The sequence below is a fragment of the Sebastes fasciatus genome, chromosome 15, assembly GCF_043250625.1.
Source record: "Sebastes fasciatus isolate fSebFas1 chromosome 15, fSebFas1.pri, whole genome shotgun sequence".
NCBI lineage: Eukaryota > Metazoa > Chordata > Actinopteri > Perciformes > Sebastidae > Sebastes > Sebastes fasciatus.
Genome location: NC_133809.1, coordinates 8921973 through 8944785, shown reverse-complemented (window position 1 = coordinate 8944785; position 22813 = coordinate 8921973). Strand labels below are relative to the sequence as shown.

Below are 22813 nucleotides of genomic sequence, written 5' to 3'. Positions count from 1 at the left end.
GACACAAATAATGACATATGCTGCCACACACCTAACAAACACCACGCTGGCTCTTTCTAAAAACAAACCTACCAAGAGCAAGAGACGTTATTATTGGCGCCGGTGTCACCTCTTCTCCTGTCACTGGATATGTGTGAGGGTTCACACCTCTTCTTCAAACTCCTGAAATATTCATCCCACTGGAGGAACAGTGAGTATAAACAGGATTACTGCTAAGGTCTGAAAATCTGGGGAAACAACAGGAAGTCTTTGAAAGTTTGAGAACAATAGTCAAAAATGGGAGTTGATTGTGTAGGTTTTCTGAGAATTTTGGAACTTTAGCTAAGTTTCATTGCTAGTTAAGCTTTTTTATAACCAGGTTATACACTAAATAATTGGTAAATGGTTTATAACATGGGAATATAAGGGGAAAACACAGTATAGCAATACAATTTGTTAATAATTACCATTAAAACAATATATTAAAGTATTTTATAATATGATACAGTTAGCTAAATATGTGACATAAAAGTAGCTTAACGGTCCCATATTGTAAAAAGAGAGATTTTTGGGTCTTTTACATTATAAAGCAGGTTTAAGTGCTATATAAATACTGTTAAACTATCAAAGTCCTCAATATACGGAGAAATACTCACAGCCCGTATTCAGAAATTGGGCGTTTGAAACAAGCCGTTAGGATTTCTGTCCATTTGTGATGTCACAAATATACAATATTTAGACCATTACACGGTTTTAAACATAAACATTCTAAATGTGTCCCAGTTTATTTCCTGTTGCAGTGTATGTGAATAACATCAGCTGACAGGAAGTACACATGGACCCAAGCTGTAACCTAGCAACGCAGTTCTGTTGCAATTCCATTGAAATGCACTAAAACGGAGCGTTTCAGACAGAGGGTGAATACAGGTATATTCAGGCAGACAGTATGAGGAAAATAATGTGTTTTTTGAACATTACAGCATGAAAACATGTTCTAGTAGAAACACAAAATACAAGTATGAACCTGAAAAGGAGCACGATATGGGACCTTTAAACGTGCTAAATTGTGAATTCTACTTGGAAAAAGCTGAAAAAAAGATGTGTTTATCATTTCGGGTGGCAGCTGTGCTTAAATATTAACTTGTTCAACATACAGTGGATCCACACAGACTGACCGAAGGGATTCCCAGCAGCCATACTACAGTTGTGTGTGTGGAGCTCTGCACGCTGCGCTGCGGTGATGAAAGGGTTAACCAAAAGATGCAAGAAGTGCGTGAGTCTGTCTGAGCGTGAGCTGCTGCTGCTGCAGTGAAGTAAAATGTGTCAATTTCCACCGGACAGCAGAGAGACACCGTGGAGGGAGGAAAGAGAACGAGCTGCAGACCTCCACCTCCACCACCACCACCACCACCACCGAGACATCCTGCACAATCTCCCCGGGTGATGTGCTCTATCCGCCGGCCTGTGTGCTGAGGGAGACACCGCCGCAGAGCTCCATCTGAAGGTAAGAAAAACCTGCACTGATGATTCATGTCCGTCTGCTGGAGCTGGAGAACGACATGTAGCCAACATGTCAGCATGGCTTTGCATTATATATAACATATGTTTGGGAAGCTTTTTTAGTGATAAAATGTAATTTATCCAGCCTTATAGACTGGAAATTATCTTTAATGAGTGTTTGCTTGCAAGTTGACAGCTTTACAAGCAAACTGTGTTCTTATTTAATTAATGCATATAGTAAATAGCTGCACATAGTGTTAAAAAGCAGGATGCATTCCTCTTAATGCATGTTTTTTTATGCACACATGGGCTGTTACACCTGTTTAAAATAAGCATAGGACTGGTGATATAAACTCACAAAGAGGAGTATAGTAAGTAACCTGTGTGTGTAATTGTATCATGCATATTTCAATGAAGTGTTTCCAAGTCCCCCTTAGTCAAATTTCAGAGGGGATTGTTTTAAATGATGTTGTAAGGTACCGCACTGCTCAGTGTGAAGGAGGCGTGATGCTGCAGAGGAGTCCCACAGCAGCTGGGCCTGCGCATTGGCTCATAGTTTACCAGGGACAAAATATGATGACTTTGGCCATCTAGTGTAATTACAACCAGTGGAGTTTATCTACAGAGCAGAGGCATGATTTCAGTTCTTTGTCACATTTATGGATGCAAAAAAATTATGTTATATGTGGCTTTAGGTTGATTTATTCCATATAATTCCTGCAGTTCACTATCATTTGGGGTGAGATAATCCCTCCTGCTGCTGCCTTGGTAGACTATATAGTTAGATAGATATATAGATAGATAGTAACTTTATTGATCCCGGGGGAAATTCAATTTTCCAGCATCACAGTTCCATAGTGCAAAACATGTTAGTAAAAAGGCTGTAAAAAAGTTAGTAGTACAAAGTACAAAAAAATATACCAGATATAAAAATACAAGGAGATGAGGAAAACTGTTAAAACTGAATATAGTGCAGGGTAACAGCTGTGATACACGACTATTAAAAAAGTGAATATAGTGCAGAAGAGACTGTTAAAAATGAGTATAGTGCAGGGTAACTCCAGTAGCTTAGTCTATGAAAGTGCACTGTGTGCATTATTATCTGTCCTGCAGACCGTTCTCCTTTTTCGAAGTATGCCTTCACAGCAAGGAGTCCCAAAATGACACCCATGAAAGAAGTTTCAGAAAGCCCACCTCAGCTGTGTGGACACTCTTGTCTAAGTTAATGTAGTATAAAGCACAGACCTGTCATAATGCACTCATGCAGGTTTTTCAGTTCCTGCTCCGTATTATAACAGACCATATAGGGTGTGTTGAGGATGCCCATTTGTACAGCAGGTTAAAGGCACATAAAAGGTCATTGTTGAGGCAGAGGAGAGTTTCCTAACCAAAATGTTCCCGTGTGTGAGTGAGAATAGAGGTGGAAATCAGAAATCGCTTTGCCGATTCACTTCAAAGATTCGTAGCCACTGACTGTGTAGGTTGCTCACTTCTTTTTTTTTGTGTGAATGCAGCACCATTCATAGGTCTGCAACATTACGTCAGATTGTTTCTGGTCCAAACCGTCATGTTCAGTTCAGTCGTAAACTAACCCATAAAAGCACTGTTTATAAGCTGCTCATTCGTTCAGTGACAGTTTAAAGATATTAGTTTATACATGTGCTAAATGAACACCTCTAGTAGGGACTGCCCAAATAGAAAATCCCACCTCGTCACAAACTGACGCTTTGTCAGACCCCTCGGCGTCACTTTTTGCTTGCAGTAAACACGTGCTTAATGTTGTTAATTAAACAAAAACACTTGCTTAGGCTTAGGCAACAAAACCACTTAGTTAGGTTTAGGAAATTACAACATGATTGGGCTTAAATTTTCTGCGTTTGTACTGTGAAAATGTGATTTTGACTTTGTGAACGTTGCGGTCTCCTGGATGAAAGCCTTGTGTTGGACCCATCCACCTCCTCTTCCACCCTGTGTGTCTCTTTCGCTCTTTAAACTACGTCACCAAAGCACTTTCCCTGAGAGTTTGATATTGATGCGGATGGGTTTATATTCTAGTTAATAGAAACTTAGCATTCCAACGCTAAAGGGTTCCATGTGCGGCGGTATCAAATGCTGATGACCGTGACAAAGCAGCAGTATTTGACACCCTGGGAATGAGAACGAGCTGAAAGTAAAGACACTCAAATATACTCGTTGAGGGGAAGAAGTTACTTTCTCAAAAATTACAAAACTTTATTTCTGTACTGCTGCGTTGTTCCAATACGGGTACAAAATGCTCCACAATAGAAAGAATAAAGGCAAGAAAAGCAAATGTGCACACATAGACATGTAAGACATAAATTATGTATAATATACAAATCACACAAAGTAAGGTTTCAAATGACAACAAAACGACTAGCAGAAATTCGGAATGTAAATGCCAAAGATATGTTTGAGGTAATTTGGACACATGCTGACATTACGTTTTTCACCAGAGAGGACTGACAAGTACATTTTTTAAAAGAAAAATATTTCTTCTCAGTACATATATTGGTCACAGTTCTTTAATAACCAAATTTAGCAGTTCCTTATCTATTTTTTTTTTAAAACTCCCCCAGCAATATCAATATCAATACTTTATTGAGTTTTTTAATATTTTTAAATATCAGTATTGGCCTCAAAAATCCAGTATTAGTCGGGCTCCACTTAAACATTTGTCTTTGTGTGTTTGCTTTAGAAGAGGCCTCTGCACCTTTAGACTTTAGGTTCACATAAAAACACTAAACAGCATGCTAGATATTTGTTCAACGCAGGTGATCAGTTTAGCTCAAAACCTTGTTTGTTTTTCAAATATCTTTATCCATAAACCTTCGCAGAGCAGCCCGCATCAATTATGCATTGTCAACGATTGATTATAAAGCTTCTTTGTCTGATAACAGATTAACATGCGCATGCATCCCCCCCACCATTAGAGGCATTACTCTCCGCTGCAACATGATGACCGGAATCTCCTGCCTTCTCTGTAGCTGCTCCAAGATTTCTAATCTATGGGGCATGACCCACATGCTATTCAGGACAGAGGGCTTAGCTCCCATGTTTTAGGGTCTTTCATTAAACTGCTAAGAGCTCAAGAGCTGTAATGAGTGTGTGGGGGAGTAAAAGAGGGAGAAGAGAAGATACTCTATGAGAAGGTTTGAACTGTAAAGGTCAGTTTGTTTAAAGGTAATTTTGTGGATATTTATTGGGTGATAAAGAGACAGACAGACTGGTGAACTGACAGACAGACAGACAGAGAAGAAGACCTCCCCCCCAGCAGCTTAGATTACTCAACAGAATAGATTAAAAGTCAGAGCTGATTGCAACACAGCGTTCAGATAAGGCACCATACGGCATTCTCACTATAACCTCAGTCTGCGTAACGTGAAGGTTGAAATGACCGAGAGGTTTTGTTGAAACATCAGCAGAAAGTGACGCCTTATGCTGACAGTATGCTGCATCACAACTGCATGTCGGATGGTTGAATAGTTTTGTAAACCCCTCCCCCCACACATCATACATCTTTTATAGTGTATCTAGTATATTTCTAGTATGTGCAGACACAAGAATTAGAGTTGCTCCGAACACACGTTTTCCTCTCCATCCCAACACCCATAACAGTCAGGATATTGGATGATACTGAGTTCCCATATGAAATCAAACACGGTTGATCTTTGTATACCTCACAGTTTTTCCATATCTTTTCATTCAACAAACCCAGACACTTTTTATTTATGTTTTTGTTGGTTTTTACCTTGTTCCTGAGAGAAATAATAAAAAAATAAAAAAGAAGATTAAATCCAGCAGTATTAAAATCTCCTATCAAGGGCTGTCGTGGTAAAGGATTTCCCCTGCGGTGATAATGGCTCAACAGTGCAATATGCTGTATTATTGCAATTTTGTTGTTGTTGCAAATCACTTAATTTATCCTGATTTTAGTGCTGTATAAATAAGCTTTATTATTAGGTACATTGTTGCTTTATAACACATAACAAATCTACTAATACTTGTTTATTGTTAAATGCAGAAGGGCAATGAGGCGCAGCGTTTTTTCAGCTGAGATACTTCGGTTGCGTCCGGTTGCAAAGAATTAAAAAAAGAAAAACATAGTGGTTGTGGTGGTTGCTTTCCATCCCCTGCGGTTCACTTGTTAATATTGCGGTTATTGCGACAGCCCTACTCCTATCATGGTCTACTTAATTGTACATGTATATCACAATAGAGGTATATATCTTGATATAATACAGATAATTCAATTTAGAAACTATTTATAGATGAATAACCAGCTGATAATTAGCACTACTGGACGATACTGACATATTGTCAAATAATGTTACATTTTGATAACAAACACATTCCAACACATTATCAATATACAACGATCCAAGTCCTCCACTTTGGATCGTTGTATGTTGATGATGTGTTATTGGTGCTTTTACACTTTTTTTGTTACGTTCTTTTGAGAATCCTTGCCTTTGTTTTGATAGTATATAGCAGAACACCATGGAGAACATGTTCAAAGTTATTTGTAATGTGAATATACATCATTTTATCAAGCTAGAACACTTTAATACAAAATTAAAGTTTGATAACACAATTTTTAACATATATTTCAACATTAAAATAAGCAAATCCCAGGAGATTTTGGAATCTTATCATTCATATGTTTATTGATTTCTTACCCAGCTCTTGCATTTTGTCAGTTTTTTTAACAACAGTGTCTGACTGAAATATAGTCAGCAGCCGGATGCTAACCCGTTATATTGGATTAGCAACATGACAGCTCTTTTTTAAAGGTTATCAAAGTAATATAAAAGCTTTTACATCTACTATACAATGTTAAGGACAAAGGGTTATGAATCTCAGGTAACAAATCAATAGGACCTTTTGGATATGAACCGTTCAGAGTGCAGCTCCTACTGTACATAGAGCCCTGCCCGCCACCACTCTGCTTGTTTTGTCCAGGCTTTCACCTTGCGGATATAGAAAGGATGCTTACTATAATGTTATATGAGGCTCTGTTGGCCGTGCTGCGTCCAGGCTTTTAGTCTTAGCCCTCATGGCGACTCTCCAGTTCTATCAAAAGCCATACTTGTTTGTGATACTCAGATACTTTATGTGTCTCTGGGGGAATATTTATAGCTGAGAGTGCAGGGAAATGTAATAAGTACTACTTCATCCTTTGTCTATCAATCACACATGTTTTTACAATCTGAACACCGAGGTTGTTGCAGGTTGATACCACCTGACAAAATAAGATATTCATTTAGACATTTTATAGACCAAACGATTAGTTGATTAATTGTTAGATAATCGTCAGGTTTAGCTACGAGAGGAGAAAATTTGATTGGATTACAAAAAATTTGGCGTGACTTTCACCTCAGCCCGTTCTCATTCCCGCGGCGCAAGAAACCAACACATTGTCACACCTCCTCGACGTGTGATGCTGACACACAAGGCTTTCAATTAACTACAATGTAAACTCATCCGCGTCAATATTAAACACTCAGAGAAAGTGCGGCGGGAGTGTGGTGACGTAGTATAAAGAGCGCAAACACACACACACAGCGTTTCATTTTCACTTTACAAGCGTAGTAATTTTAAGCCCAACCATGTAGTTCTTTCCTAAACCTAACTAAGTGGTTTTGTTGCCTAAACCTATGCAAGCATTTTTGTTTGAATACACAATGTTAAGCACACTGTACTGCAACAATAAAGTGACACCAAGAGGTCTGACAGAGCGTCAGTATGTGACGAATTGGGATGAGAACGTGTTGTTCGCCCACGTCGTTAGATCAGGAACAGGGAGGATAAGGGTTAAATTAATAAATTAGACATTCCTCGAAAATGTAAACAAAGTCATTTAAACACATTCAAACACACACTTCTATAATAAAATAAAAATATAAAATAAATATGTTTGTTGGAAACATATTTAGCGTGTACCAAGGGATTAAATTAATAATCGACACATGGATACTGGATTAGAAATAGGAAAAACTCCCTCCGAACACACTTTTCCAAAGTGGACTGGGTGTGACAATATTTATAACTTTACAAAACCGACGAGCACTTTGTGAAGAGGTGATAAAGTAGGCAGATTTGAGCTTGTCCCTAAAGCTCTCTTTCATTTTCTGTGTGTAGAAACAAGTGCCAAATCACAAATGCCTGTAACGTGTGCGTATATTTAAACGATTATTGCGGCTTGTCCCTCTCTGTGGCGTTGGGCTTTTCGTCCTGCCTTTGAGTGTGACCGTTGGGAACAGTTATGAATGTTTTTGTCCTTAGACGCGGCTGTACGACACTTCAAACAAGCTTGCTTTTTCAAGGATATTTAGGCCATAAAGGGTATTACAACTCTATTTGACTTTCTCTTGACGCAGGAGACATGTGATGCTGTTTAGGATTAGAGCCAGCTCGTTGTTTCAGGGGTAATTGATCTGTCTTCGGAATTGATCTGCATCAGTTTATTTTGTGCTGCTGCGGAAAGTTCTTCTGCGCCCCCTCCCCCCATCAACCTTCTTCTCTCCCCCTCACTTGACACACACTTCTCGTCAATCACTCAATCAATTGCTCATCACCCACACAGAGAAGCAAATTTGGTCAGGATCTATTAGTGGTGACTCCAGAAGCCATAAACCTGTCTCACTATATGTGCAGCATCAGCTTTCAGGTTAGCAGTGCTGCATGGGTACATCATTTTTGATTAATTTGTAGATATTTTTTTTCAATTAATTGATCAATTTATAATGATTAATGGTGTCAATCGATTAAAATATTTAATCCTGATTGATTACATGATTGTCCGTAGTTAATCGCAAATTAATCGCACATTTTTTTTATTTATTCAAAATGTACCTTAAAGGGAGATTTGTCAAGTATTTGATACTCTTATCAACATGGGAGTGGACAAATATGCTGCTTTATGCAAATATATGTATATATTTATTATTGGAAATCAATTAACAACACAAAACAATGACAAATATTGTCCAGAAACCCTCACAGGTACTGCATTTAGCATAAAAACATGCTCAAATCATAACATGGCAAACTGCAGGCAGACAGTCAACAACAGCTGTCAGTGTGTCAGTGCGCTGACTTGACTATGACTTGCCCCCAAACTGCATGTGATTATCATAAAGTGGGCATGTCTGTAAAGGGGAGACTCGTGGGTACCCATAGAACCTATTTTCATTCACATATCTTGAGGTCAGAGGTCAAGGGACCCCTTTGAAAAGGGCCATAACAGTTGTTTGGAGCGTTATTTAGCGACAAGCTAGTATGACATGGTTGGTACCAATGGATTCCTTAGGTTTCATATGATACTAGTATCTTCACTCTAGCTTTAAAACTGAGCCCGCTACAAAACTAAAAATCGCAAGTTGAGTTAATGTGTTAAATAAATTAGTGGCGTTAAAACAAATTTGCGTTAATGTGTTATTATAAAACAGAGAAAAGCAGCAAATCGTCATATTTTAGAAGCTAGAACCTTCAAACATTTTTCATTTTTGCTTGATAAATTACTAAAACACTGAATCGATCAGCAGAATTGTTGGTAATTAGTCATCTGTCGATCAACTAGTTAATAAATCATCTAATTGTTTCAGCAGTGTCCTGTCAGCTCGTCAGTATCCTTGCTTGTGTATGTCAGGAAAATAAGGTACAAAGCTGAAATTTGACCCTAAAATCTGCAGTGTTTTCACAACTACAAGGGCAGCTGAAGAGATGGTTATGTCACCTTGGTCACTGACACTTAACCGCATTGGATACTGCTGGTTTCTATACGCCACGCCGCCGCAGCCTCCCAAAGTGACCTTCCAGAAGTCTGCATAGGCCTTGGATCTGCGCCAGAGCCAGAGAGAGCTACAGTACATGAACGGGGATTATGGCGTGAAGTGAGGTCAGCGATGGGTTAGGCTTCTGATTTAATCATGGAGTCAGAGTTCACAGCTGTCAGCATGCTGTCGGCAGAGTAAAGGCACCTCTTTGTTTTTATTGTTTTTTTTTAATTCAACCATGGCTGACTCTCATATCGGCGTGTTTTCTTTGCTTGTGTTTGTTTACCTGCTGTCAGAGGAGAGTCTCACCGACAGCTTTCTTTTCAACCTCCGTTAAAAGCTCCCTTTCTCTATCTTTCTCTTTCCCTTTGTGTTTCATTTAAAAACATACACTCAGTCGGTGTCTTCCCTCTGTGTCCTCACACAAACCCTCCGTGGTTTAGACTTCCCTCCCCTTTCAGTTCAGACAGCACCCTGCCTGCGTTCTGTCTCCCCGTGGTCATCAGGAGGTTTACAAAGCAGGCAGCTGTCACACTCGCCATTCTGATCACCATCACACTGTGATGTCCCGTAGCGAGGTTCAATAGAGTGCGATGGCGAAGCGGGTCGCCGCAGCAAGAGCTGCCAGGAACCTTGCTGATCGATACATAAGGCCGATGAGAGAGCTGGTGGGCTGGTGGGCGATATCCTACAACAGCTGCAATAACAACAACAGAATCAAATAGCGCCCAGTGTGTGAACTGTGTCATGCTGAGGCAACAAGTCAATCGATATGCCTAAATACACACAGAAAGGGCGTCTTGGCGTCTTGCGGTTTTTAAGACCATATAATCACAGCAACTGGGTTTTGGTCCGACCAGCGACTTTTGTTCTCTCTCTTCCCTGATAAACATCGGACCGTCCAAATAAATAAAGTTAAAATAAAAGTAACGTGTCAAAGCACAAAATTAGATTATATCACTTTAAAACATTAATATATCATGCTCACATTAATTCTGATAACAATGTGGAAGCACTAGGGCTGTCAATCGATTAAAATAGTTAATCGTGATTAATCGCAAATTAATCACACTTTTTTTATTTGTTCAAAATGTACCTTAAAGGGAGATTTGTCAAGTATTTAATACTCTTATCAACATGGGAGTGGGCAAATATGCTTGCTTTATGCAAATGTATGTATATATTTATTATTGGAAATCAATTAACAACACAAAACAGTGACAAATATTGTCCAGAAACCCTCACAGGTACTGTATTTAACATAAAACAATATGCTAAAATCATAACATGGCAAACTGCAGCCCAACAGGCAACAACAGCTGTCAGTGTGTCAGTGTGCTGACTTGACTATGATTTGCTCCCAAACTGCATGTGATCATCATAAAGTGTGCATGTCTGTAAAGGGGAGACTCGTTGGTACCCATAGAACCCAAAATTTAGCGTAAGTTTGGAGCATTATTTAGCCTCCGTCCTGACAAGTTAGTATGAAATGGTTGGTACCAATGGATTCCTAGGATTTCGTGTTTCATATGATACCAGTATCTTCACTCTCAACTTAAGCAAGTTGCGTTAATACATTAAAGAAGTTAGTGCCGTTAAAACAAATTTGTGTTAACACGTTATCATGTTAACTTTGGCAGCTCTGGTAAGCACCATAAATGGTTGAGATCATCAAAAGGTTCTGTTTCGCCCTAATTTCATTGTTTGTTCCTGTGCTTTCAGATCACATTCCCAGCCTCTTTCATAGCTGTAGCAAAGAGGATGTAGCTCTGGTTTCACTTTATTGGGGCATAAATGTGTTAAAAGTGACCGTTCATTCACTCGTTTCATCTGTGATCACCAGAATCTCAGATAGCTGAGAATGATCTGTTACAACTCGTTTTCTTCCTGTTTCGCAACATAAACAAATCTGCCTTTGTACAGTAAACAATGTGAAGGATCTCTAATGTAATCTGACCGGTTGTGTTGACCTGGAGAGGCTGCCAAACTGCTTAAGAAGCCATTATGATATTCCATTAAGATCTATCTGATATACAAACAAGAGGCATTGAGGACATGAGTTACTGATTTAACAGTCATTCTTACACACCTAAAAATATACTTGTGTAGGAGAAAAACCTACACTGAGGATTTATTTCTTGCTTTTTGAATCAAGTTGACGTAGCTTTACCTCTCCTGAAATAGCCATTCATTGTGCGTGTATACTAAAGATGAAAAGACTAACACAAACAGAGAGACTATAAACATACGAAACACATTTTAAGATTTGGTGAAATGTTGATTTTTCAGCAGCGGACGAGTCTGAAACCTATTTTTGGTATGTATAAGCTGTTTGGCAGGAAGGCATGTGAATGCAGAACAAATGGTGTCAGGCGATGGAAACAGAGAGGTGATGGGGGGTTGAACTGTGAAAAGGGGGGAGAAAAGCGGAAGGGGAGAAAGAGGGCACGTGATCCTCGGGTATAAGATTGGGGGTAAAAACACCTGGTAGTGAACAGAAAGAGTGGATCTATCACAGCAGAGCTTTAATACAGACCAAAGATCATTATGTGATGAGATTAATACCTCATATCTGTCCTACAACCAGCAGCCAGTTAGCTTAACATAAAGACTGGAAACAGGGGGAAACAGCTAGCCTGACTCTGTCCAAACAACCCGGTCTCACTCCCAACTCGCCCCTCGGCATCGGAGCCCAACGCACGGAGGCACCCTTTAGCGTCAGTATGTGACGTAGTATTAATAGCATGATAGTCCACTAACGGCGGGCGGGAGGCGTGGCGGATGGGTCTAACAAACAAAAGACTTTCAACCAGGAGACCAGTGTTGCTGTCCCGAGTAAAACTAAAAGTAACGTTGACTTATTTTGTCACGTGAGTCGTTAGTAAGTGAAGTTAACGTCAACCACGATTGTTTCCTAACCCAAACCAAGTGGTTATGTTGCCTAAACCCAACTTCCTGTGAAAACGAAAGTTTATTTTAAAAGGACACTATGCGCGTAACAGGCGTAGATTGACACGCCGTCCCTGACACGCCCAAAAGTAACGCAAGTAGGGTACCCTCACTACCGTGTGTCGGTCTTTGATGCCGAGGGGCGCTGACCAAGCAGCGGTATTTGACGAGTTGGGAGTGAGAATGTGTTGGTCCAAAAGCAAATTCCACCTTCCAGCACCTTTAAATCTAACAAATTAACACATTATATTATATGTATTTGGACGGGCGCAGTGAATTCCGGTAGACTTGTTGTTGCTGTTTTTGTGCAGATTAAACAAATGTCATATATAGCATGTTAATCAGTGAGGTGCTGCTAGCTGTTTTCCCATTTCTAGTCTTTCTGCTTTCATTTTTTTTTTAATTTTGAAGAAAAAAAAGTCTAAATTCTTTGATTCCAGCTTCTTAAATGTGAATATTTTCTGGTTTCTTTACTCCTCTATGACCGTAAACTGAATAGCTTTGATTTGTGGTTAAAACAAGACATTTGAGGATGTCAGAGTGCATGACTTTGACCCAGGCATGTTGGATAGATGAGAGGAGAGGGAGAGTTTCCCAGGCAGGCAGTGAAAAGATGGTAGAAGGGGTTTATGAGGTCAGGTGGTCCATCGCTGTGGCCCAGTCCCTCACATGAAACCCTTGTTCCTTGTTTTGGGAGAATGTGCTAATCCCCACGGGCCCACTCTGGGCCCCCGCCAGCCTTTGAAGACAAAAAGAGCCCAAAAAATCGTCTTTTGTTCTTCAAACAGGCTTTTGTCCTCCTAACCTCTCTCTGAGCTTGTGTTTTACAGAGCGGTAGTGATCCATTGTATAATGGTTGCTGTTATGACACAGTTTCCTCTGGAAGCATTGTATAGTAGAAGATATACAGTCAGTGGTCCTCTCAACCATGTGGTCTTTGAACTCCTCGGTATGATGTTGTTTGCCTTCGATGTTTTTTATTAGACATGCGGCGTGTTTAATAGAGTAGAGGAAGGATCCAACCCTGCGTGGGCCTCCTGACACCTGATACCAAAGCCTGTGTGCGCCAAGCTGCGTGATTTGGAAAAAGAGCACATGATAAAGCTATACCTTACATAAGAGACCCCCTCAGTCAGTCAGTAAATAGCATCAAGTGAGGGAAGGCCGTAGGAAAGTCCTCTGAAGCCATGCCGTCTCTAATTTCATCTTCCTTGTGTCAATCAAAGGTTTCACTGCCTTGTCCCTGATTGAACTTCGGCTTGGCACCATTCGCAATTCAAGTTCTCTGCGCAACTTTGACCTTGGTTGCCACTGGCCTTTGAAACGCAACCAATGAGATGACAGCTACAACTGTTGTTGTTGACTAGAAACAGTGAATAGCTTCCTTGCACACTTTTCGATGACATGTTATACCTGCACTGCGCTTTGCCTCTGCAAAGCTCCGTGCCCGAACTCACGGTGAGCAAAGAGCAACTTTTTCATCATATGAAGGCAGCTTTAAGATTTCAGCCTTGGTTAATTTGGGGAACCCTAATAATAATAAAAAATAAATGACTAGATAAATGAATAAATATAGCAAGAATAATATTAAAAATAAATGTAGCCATTAATTAATTGATAAAATGTGGCATAAATTCATATTTCTGTTTTAATTTGCGCCTTTATTTATTTATCTTTGTATTAATTCCCTTATTTATGTATAAAGAAAAGAATACAGAAATAAATAAGTTTGGGGAAATAAATAAGGTGTAAAAATGCAAAAGGGGAAATCATGCAGAAATAAATAAATACATTGGAAAATAAATAAAAAATAAATGCAAAAATAAATAAATATATTTAAAAATGAAATAGAATAGATACATAAATAAATAAAAGGGAAAATTAAACGAGTAAATAAATAAGGTAATCAATACAAAGATATATATTAATAAAGAAGTTAAATTAAAACAGAAATATTAATGTATGTCACATTTTATCAATTAATTAATGGCTACATTTATTTTTAATATTATTTTTGCTATATTTAATGACATATTTATTTATCGAGTCATTTATTTATTTATTCATATATTATACCGTGTTTCCTTTGTGTCACTTTCTTTCGCTCCTTTCTCCTCAGACCTGCATCGCATCATCACTGATAGAAAATTTGAGTGAAAGCAAGAGGAAGGATGGTTACCAAGGAAACCCCAGAGGCACCTGTACCTCTGACAGCGCTGTCACGCTGGTACCTCTACGCCATCCACGGCTACTTCTGTGAGGTCATGTTCACAGCCGCCTGGGAGTTTGTGGTGAACTGTAACTGGAAATTCCCTGGAGTGACTAGCGTGTGGGCGCTCTTCATCTACGGCACCTGTATCCTCATCATGGAGCGGATGTACCTGGAGCTGCGCGACCGCTGCCCTGTGCTGCTGCGTTGCATCATCTACACTTTATGGACGTACCTGTGGGAGTTCGGCACGGGGCTGCTGCTGCGCCAGTTCAACGCCTGCCCCTGGGACTACTCTGAGTTCCGCTACAACTTCATGGGACTGATCACGGCGGAGTACGCTGTACCCTGGTTCTGCGCCTCCTTCATGGTAGAGCGCTTTGTCATCCGCAAAACGCTGCGGCTACGATTCCACAAGGGGCCCGAGGACGGTTGGTCAAACCATCTGTTGGATGGTGGGGCGGGAGGAGATGTAGGTGGTGGGAGGACGAGAGAGAGGAGCAGAGGAAGGGGAGGTGATGCTAATGGCTATCTTAAAGTAGATTGAAGGAAGGAAGAACCAACCCAATCGCCCTGCTACACCACCTCTACCTTCCTCAGCCACTTCTCATAAGCAGTCCTCCCCCATTAACTGCATGGGGGGAAGACAAACAGACAGCTGTGTACACTGGGCTGGTGTGCAGAGGTGTACAAAATATCAGAACAGCCAGAAAACCAAACTTAACTGAGTCTTCAAATGCCCAAACCACTCACTGTGCTCTCTACTGTCAACGGAGGCACAGTAACTCCATGCTGCTGTGTTCGCTGCATCTCATAATGCATCCCGACCCATTTCCATGTGGGGTTAAGGAGATCACGGTCTTAAATGACCCGGATTACACTTTCAATATCTCCTGCAAAGAGCTCGGGATAAAAAAAAAAAAAAACACTCTTGCAAAGATTATTGTTATCATCCTGAGAAGGAACAAGTTCAAGAAGAATATCTGTTTTTCAAGGGCACATCAGTCAATCTGAAAGCAGAATGCCTGATGCATAGCTATAACACGTTCTTTTTAAAATGTACATATTGTCCTTTAGTATTATTCAAAGTACTGTAGTAATGTAGCTACAAAAAGCTCTTTAAGAACATACCATCCACCCTGAGGCTCAGTATGTCAGCTTACATCATGAAGAATTAGGGCTGTCCCGAATACCATTTTTTGAGTCTCGAAGCTTCGGTGAGAAATACTCGAAACTATTCGAAGCTTCGCGGCGCGGCGCAGCAAGCTGACATGTTCTTTTGTCTGTTTGTCTGCCAAACTACTGTTAACACACTCACCTCTACACACAACAAAATATTTAATCACAAATTAATCACATTTTTTTATCTGCTCAAAATGTACCTTAAAGAGAGATTTTTCAAGTATTTAACACTCTTATCAACATGGAAGTGGACAAATACGCTTCCTTTATGCAAATGTATGTATATATTTATTATTACAAATCAATTAATAACACAAAAAAAATGACAAATATTGTCCAGAAACCCTCACAGGTACTGCATTTAGCATGAAAATTATGCTCAAAACTCAAGCCCAACAGGCAACGACAGCTGTCAGTGTGTCAGTGTGCTGACTTGACTATGACTTGCCCTAAACTGCATGTGATTATCAGAAAGTGTGCATGTCTGTAAAGGTAAAGGGGAGACTTGTGGGTACCCATAGAACCCATTTTCATTCACATATCTTGAGGTCAGAGGTCAAGGGACCCCTTTGAAAATAGCCTTGACAGTTTTTCCTCACCAAAATGTAGTGTACGTTTGGAGCATTATTTAGCCTCCTTCATGACAAGCTAGTATGACATGGCTGGTACCAATGGATTCCTTAGGTTTTCTAGTTTCGTATAATGCCAGTATCTTCACTCTTTAACAATGAGCATGCTACAATCTAAAAGTCGCTGTTAAAAAAAATGTAACGCCTTATTATCGCGTTAACTTTGACAGCCCTATTACATATAAATAAGATTCAAATACTCATTTGGAGGTTGATTACCATGGCAACGGTCGAAGCTTCGAAGCATTCGGGTCAGCCCTATGAAGAATGATTTTAGTGAATACCCACAATGCCTGGAAAAAGATGCATGAAAAAAGTTGTCTTCCAATATAGTATACATTTTTACGAAGCTCATTCAGCAGACATACTGTACGTCAGTCTGCTGCTTGTGTGTGATGAGCAACAGTAGCTCAGGCAGTAGACATCATGGTCGATGTCTCCTCCTGACAGCATGTTGAAGTGTCCTTGAGCAAGACACCGAACCCCAAACTCCTGAGCAGGTTCACGGCCTTGCATGGCAGTTTCTCCACCATCCGTGTATGACTGGGTGTGTGTGTAGGCTAATGTGAGGTATTTTAAGGCACGTATTTTTGCACGTCTGGATGTCCATTTTGTGTGCTTTAATGTCGTCTCAGATTTGACCTCATCTTAATTCTCATTCACTGGAAATGAAACAGTGAAATCATATAATTTTACTGTGAGACAATGTTTTTTTTCTCCTAATGCCGGCTGCCACACGATCAAAAAAAGTGTTTGTTCATCGATAAAGTAGCAATACTTAATTTTAGTGACACAGAATGATGTTTAGGTGTCACATCAGGTTTCCAGATTTTAGTTTTTTTTTACTTGAAAATATATTTTAAGAACAAACGTCACATTCACAAGTTATGCCAATCCGAGTGTTTGTTCAAAGTGTTGTTGGTCGTCAGGTTTTCACCCCAATTTTCACGACCTTTCCCTCTTTGATTAGTTAGTTTGACAAGTGTGTGAGGAAATATGCAGCAGATTGTGATTCAATCATGAATGAATTAAAGGAAACTGTCACATTTCTCCTGACACAAGTATCAGAATTTGCTGCTTGTGTCTTTCCAACATAAATGATCTGTGAGTCACGATTGATTTGGTTTCCTTGGTGAATAATGACCTCTGTGATATTTTACTGGACTTTTGGTGCCTTCAAATGAAACTTGTGAGCTTGTGTTTACAACATGGGAAGTCGTGGTTAAGTCGTGAGAAGACCGCTGCTAAGCAACGGCAATATTTAACAGAAAGTGGGTAACATAATGCAGGAAATGCAAAGACATAATGACAGAGGAAAAAGATGAGGCTGTTGGGAATATCAACATTTTCCTCAGATATATCATAAAATTACAAAGAAGAAAAAATATACGACTAAAATTACAATATATTAACTTATTATGCACCGAAAAATGAACTTCCATGGACTCCGCCATTTCTGATAACGTCAACAAACACGTCCCAACTCTTGAACTCGGAGCTTTCAGAAACGTTCCACTTACGAAGTCGTGAATACCACAAGAGGGGGGCGTTCATATGGACTCTAACACAACCCCATTTGAAGGCACCATTTGACTGACATCTGACACAGAAATAATAATAAGAACAGTTCAGGTAGTATTAGAATAACTGTAACTGGAGTTTTGAATGGTCTTAACTTCACAGCTGCACGGCAACATCCAGACATGTGGTACTCCAAGCAGGTGAAAACATGCATAATGCGAATAATGCTTATTTTCTTCTGTGTTGTTACTCTTTAATGTTGATCCTGAGACTTCCTGTGCTCTGTGAGTGGAACGATCAAGGACTGTACACCACATCACCTTCATGCCTACAGGAGCTGACTAATATTTTCAGCAGGAGTCAGTGGATCTGGTGCTACTGGGTCAAGCATAAAACGGGTTGGACACTTCCGTCTTTACAGTGATACCGAGGTACCAGGGGATTGGCATTATAAATGGAAACATGGTCGCTGATTCCTCAGGAGGAACATTTATGTTGTTGACAATAGTTGGGAAAAAAATGCAAAAAAACATCCAAATCCATGTTTCAATGACACTTCTGGACTACGTAAAGGTGTGACCTTCATCATCGTGGCTGCAATGGCATGCAGTGTTTTCCACCTCTGCAAGTCCAGAGGGATGGATGGCAGGAAGCTGCTCCACATGACAGATAAACTGCTGCCACCCAGTGGATACATTGAAAACTGCAGCTGGAAACATATTTTATTGAGCTTGGACAACAAATAAGACACATGAAGGTCAAGAATCCGTATTGGGCTCAAAAACAGAAGGATGTGTTTGTGTGTATTATTTAATTTTTGTTTTATACATGAATCAACAGGCTTAAAAGCAATAGAGGCGTCTGACCCAGCAATGATTATCCAGCTCGAGGCCGTTTCTCTTTAAACATGTAATAAACTACATTATGAGAACTGGTATGCAGCTAATGTTTTTATCCAATCCTACTCTTCTGATGAGACAAATCACAAAGAACAAGCAATATGAATTTGTGTTTTTGGTAGCTGCAATATGTGAACGGAGGAGTAATAGGTAAGTGTGTATAGTGTGTTTTACAGAGACACCAACATGGGAGAGGTGGTGTGATTTGTGTATCTGCAGGCAAAGACAGACGAGCATGTTGACACACCATGATCAAGTTTCAACAAAAGATTATTTAATCAAACCTAACTTAAGTAATTATGGGGTGTGGATATCAGTAAAATCCGTAGTGTGCGATGTGCATGAGTGGAAGATGTGGCTGTGGAAAAGGTGCATAAAAGCAAAGCAAAGAACTAAAGTATATACTTTTCATACCTAAACATCATAATAAACCTATAGCTGTTTCGGGCCCTTATTGGTCCAGGGTCAGGTGTATTGCTCAGTATTATTATTATCACTATTATTACCCCAATGTTTCATAAATGAAAGTGGGTAAAACCATAGGGTATTTATAGAGATCTTTCCTCCACCACTCACCTACATTATTATTATTTTTTTTAAATAAATACATTTTTACATTTGATACATACCAGTGTTACCCTTAAACTCAAACAGATTTACATCACTGAATTAATAGCTTTATATTTACACTTACTATGAGAAAGGATATCTTATTTTATGATTTAATTACGTAGCTCCAGTATTAACATACCTATTAGTCACAGAATTAACCATCAGTTCTTCATCAGTTTGGCTGATGTGCCAAAAGAGTAGTAATTATTAAGTATTTTATTATTTGTGAAACCTATACTAAAGTATAACATCACCAGATACTCCACGTTCCTCATTTTCACACAGGCGGCATGATGCTTTATTTTGCCTCTAAAATAACACGTACAATTACTACTTTATAATATTATGACTTCCTTTTCATAATACTATGACTTTTTTCTCTAAACTTATGACTTTATTCTCATAATATTACAACTTTTTTTCTCTTAAACCTATGACTTTATTCTTGAAATCTCAGATTTATTTGTTTTTTCCTCAATGTGGCCCTAATACTCCATGGTAATAATTAAATACAGCCCCTGCAGAGAAACAAATAGGCAGTACTGTCATATCTAAAGCTGCAGGACCTTCATTTGTCCACATGGTGGCTCTTTTCCACCAGAAAAGATGGGCCAGCTGTATTCATCCAGCATGAGGACACAGGTTGATCCTGAGTCATCAGTCTGCATTTATGGATTTGTTTGTGAAGTAAGCTGTTTTTATGACTGGGCTTTATAAGCAATGGGACAAAGATTGGCTTAAAATATAACTTGGTATGCAGGACAGTTGTATGTTTTATGTGAACCAACATGCCCTCTCATTTCAGTCAATATTTAAAGCTTTGATTTTAATCTGTCATGCATTTATGACAGGCAGCATTATATAAGCACAATAAAAAGATCAGCCCATGTATTTGCATAATGCTTCATTTGTTTACAGAAAGGCCTCAAGCAAAAATGTCCACCTCCTCACTGTCTTGCTGCCACACCTTGTGTCAGGTAGTGAGTACCTGGGTTATTTACGTGTCTTGGCAAATCCTTTAATGGGCTGCGAGTCCCAAGCGGCCCCGGGGCCCTCCACTAAAGTTTATGCCTGCCTACCTGTATGAGGGAGCGTCCACTTCACACACTCAGCTGCACTAATGGCATGAACCTGCTGTGGCCCTGCCTCATTTGGCGCCGTCAACTTGTGGCTCCATGGAGCCTCCTCCAATCAAGTCACTCGCACTCCAAATATGAATATTCACCAACCTGTAATGTGCGCTGTGGAGATGACAAGGTTCCACCGCGAGGCAGATTTAAGGGCCTGTTTTGTGAACGTGTTGTGTGCATGCTGTCGTATGTGTTAAGCTTCAGTTTCACTAGGCTTTTCTTGTGTGACTTCATTGTTCTCAGTGTCAGGTTTCCAGTTTTGCCTAATGGGAAGTACAGATGGATAGATGTCCATGGATTAATATAAGAAGTTGTGCTCTGACCTCATTGAAACTACATGTCGAGGAAAAACCAAAACACTTTTAACAGACTAATAATTTTTTTAGCTACACATTATGATGCCCCATTTAGCAGTACATCCTTTAAAGGAACAGTGTGTAACATTTCTATTAGCAGAAATATAATATTCATAACTACATTTTCATTGGTGTATAATCACCTGAAACTAAGAATCATTGTCTTTTCGTGAGCTTAGAATGAGCCCTTCATATCTACATAGGGAACAGGTCCTCTTCACAGAGTCCGCCATGTTTCTCTGCCGTGTTTCTACAGTAGCCCAGAACAGAAAAACCAAACACTGACTCTAGAGAGAGCCTTTTGCCACCGAAGTTCTCCGACACGCTTGTGAAACTGCGGTAACGTGAGCCGCAGAGTGCAAAACCGTGGTACTGACAACCGCCGTCTAACTTCCATTGCTGCTAAAGTAGTGTTATTATGATAAGGATGGTCTCTGAGAGAAGACTGGCGTTACCACTGTTTTTCACTCAGCGACTCACATTACCACTGTCTTGGAAAGGGAGGAGTGAGCGGAGGGGTACTCAGTTAGTTGCAATCTGCAACCACACCACTAGATATATATATATATATAAAGCGTCTTGAGATAACTTCTGTTGTGATTTTGACGCTATACAAAAATAAATTGATTTGATTTGATTTGATTTGATTAGATGTCGCCAAATCTTACACACTGTACCTTTTAGTAAGAAAGAAAGACATAAAAAAGATGAAGCATCGATGATATGTCGGCTTAAGTACTCAGATTGACTCGATCGTGGAAGAAGTACTCAGATCCTTTACTGAAGTAAAATAACTAATATATCATTGTAAAAGTCCTGCATTCAAACTCCTTAAGTAAAAGTACAGAAGTATAATGAGCAAAATAAATGTACGTAAAGTATTAAAAGTAAAATTACTTGTTAGGCAAAAAAAGCACTTGTGTGAGTGACACATTATTATATATTTCATTATTAGATTTTACATGCATCAATGAGTATGCAGCATTTTATTGTTGCAGCTGGTCGAGGTGGAGCCAGTTTTTACCACTACATTTACAGTTGATTGATTAATGAGAGAGGAAAGAAGAAAAAACAGTCCTGCTCCACAAATTCTCAAGTCTTTTGTGAAATATTGGATTAATTTACCTCTGTGGGCCTTTGACAGGTTATTTTATTTTAACAGTTCACATCAATTACATCATCTCGTTGAGAGAGATGATAAAAAAGGTATGATGTAAGTCATATTGTGAACTAAATCTGAATTAATTGACCGTCTGCTGTATGCAAATAGTGGACCCTCATTTGAGAATTAATTACATTTTCAAGGTTCCACCTGTCATCACACAGGTTGCATGTTGAACTACTGTAGGAAGAGTCATACACCACCCAAACCACACCTGTACACGTGTGGCACTAGCATACAGAATGAAAGACATAATGTCCTCAGACTCGAGTAAAATGTAATATATTTGTATCGTGATGTTTAAGTTTGAGTGTGCAGGTGTGGTGTTTTTAAGTCTGTCGGACAGTTGAATATCAGGTTCGCAGTGGAGAGTGGTGGGGCGAGTGACAGCGTCATGGTGCATTTGTTGAGCGTCAGTGAGGGTGTGGTGGCGGTAGAGGTGGAGGTGGAGGGGGGGCGAGCTGACAAAATGAATAGTTCCATCAAATCAGGGCAAGACCTTAACATTTGCATTTCCACTGAATCAGAGCCGGCGAAGAAAGAGCCCTCCATTGAGGGGAAACTTGTTTGACGTGTGAATGAGCGAATGCCGAAACACATTCATGGCTTCACAGCTTTGGACAGAGTCTGGGTCTTTCGCTCAGACCCTGCTGGAAAACGCAGGCCTTTTTACTCACTTTTTCCCTCCATGTAGGCTGCTTGGCAGTCAGGCCGTCCTGCAGTCAGGTTTGGACGAGCAGCGGATGGAGAATGGCACGTTGACCATCTTCCTCTTGATCTTACTGTTCTGTATGTCTTTAAACTCTTCTGGTGAGGCCAAACAAGTCTTCTGAAATAACCACCAAGCACCAAACAGGTCATTGACACTCCTTTGAACCAGGAGGATTTA

The 22813-nt window shown here is 39.7% G+C and overlaps 1 protein-coding gene across 1 annotated transcript; it reads left to right on the top strand.

The window, feature by feature from the left end:
• The first annotated feature begins 1286 nt into the window (after window positions 1–1286).
• On the top strand, window positions 1287–17605 carry tmem229b (transmembrane protein 229B). Its single transcript, XM_074660969.1, has 2 exons — window positions 1287–1483; window positions 14344–17605. The coding sequence occupies exon 2, from the start codon at window positions 14396–14398 to the stop codon at window positions 14978–14980; it is 585 nt and encodes a 194-aa protein (XP_074517070.1). The 5' UTR covers window positions 1287–1483; window positions 14344–14395; the 3' UTR covers window positions 14981–17605.
• The last annotated feature ends 5208 nt before the right edge of the window (window positions 17606–22813 follow it).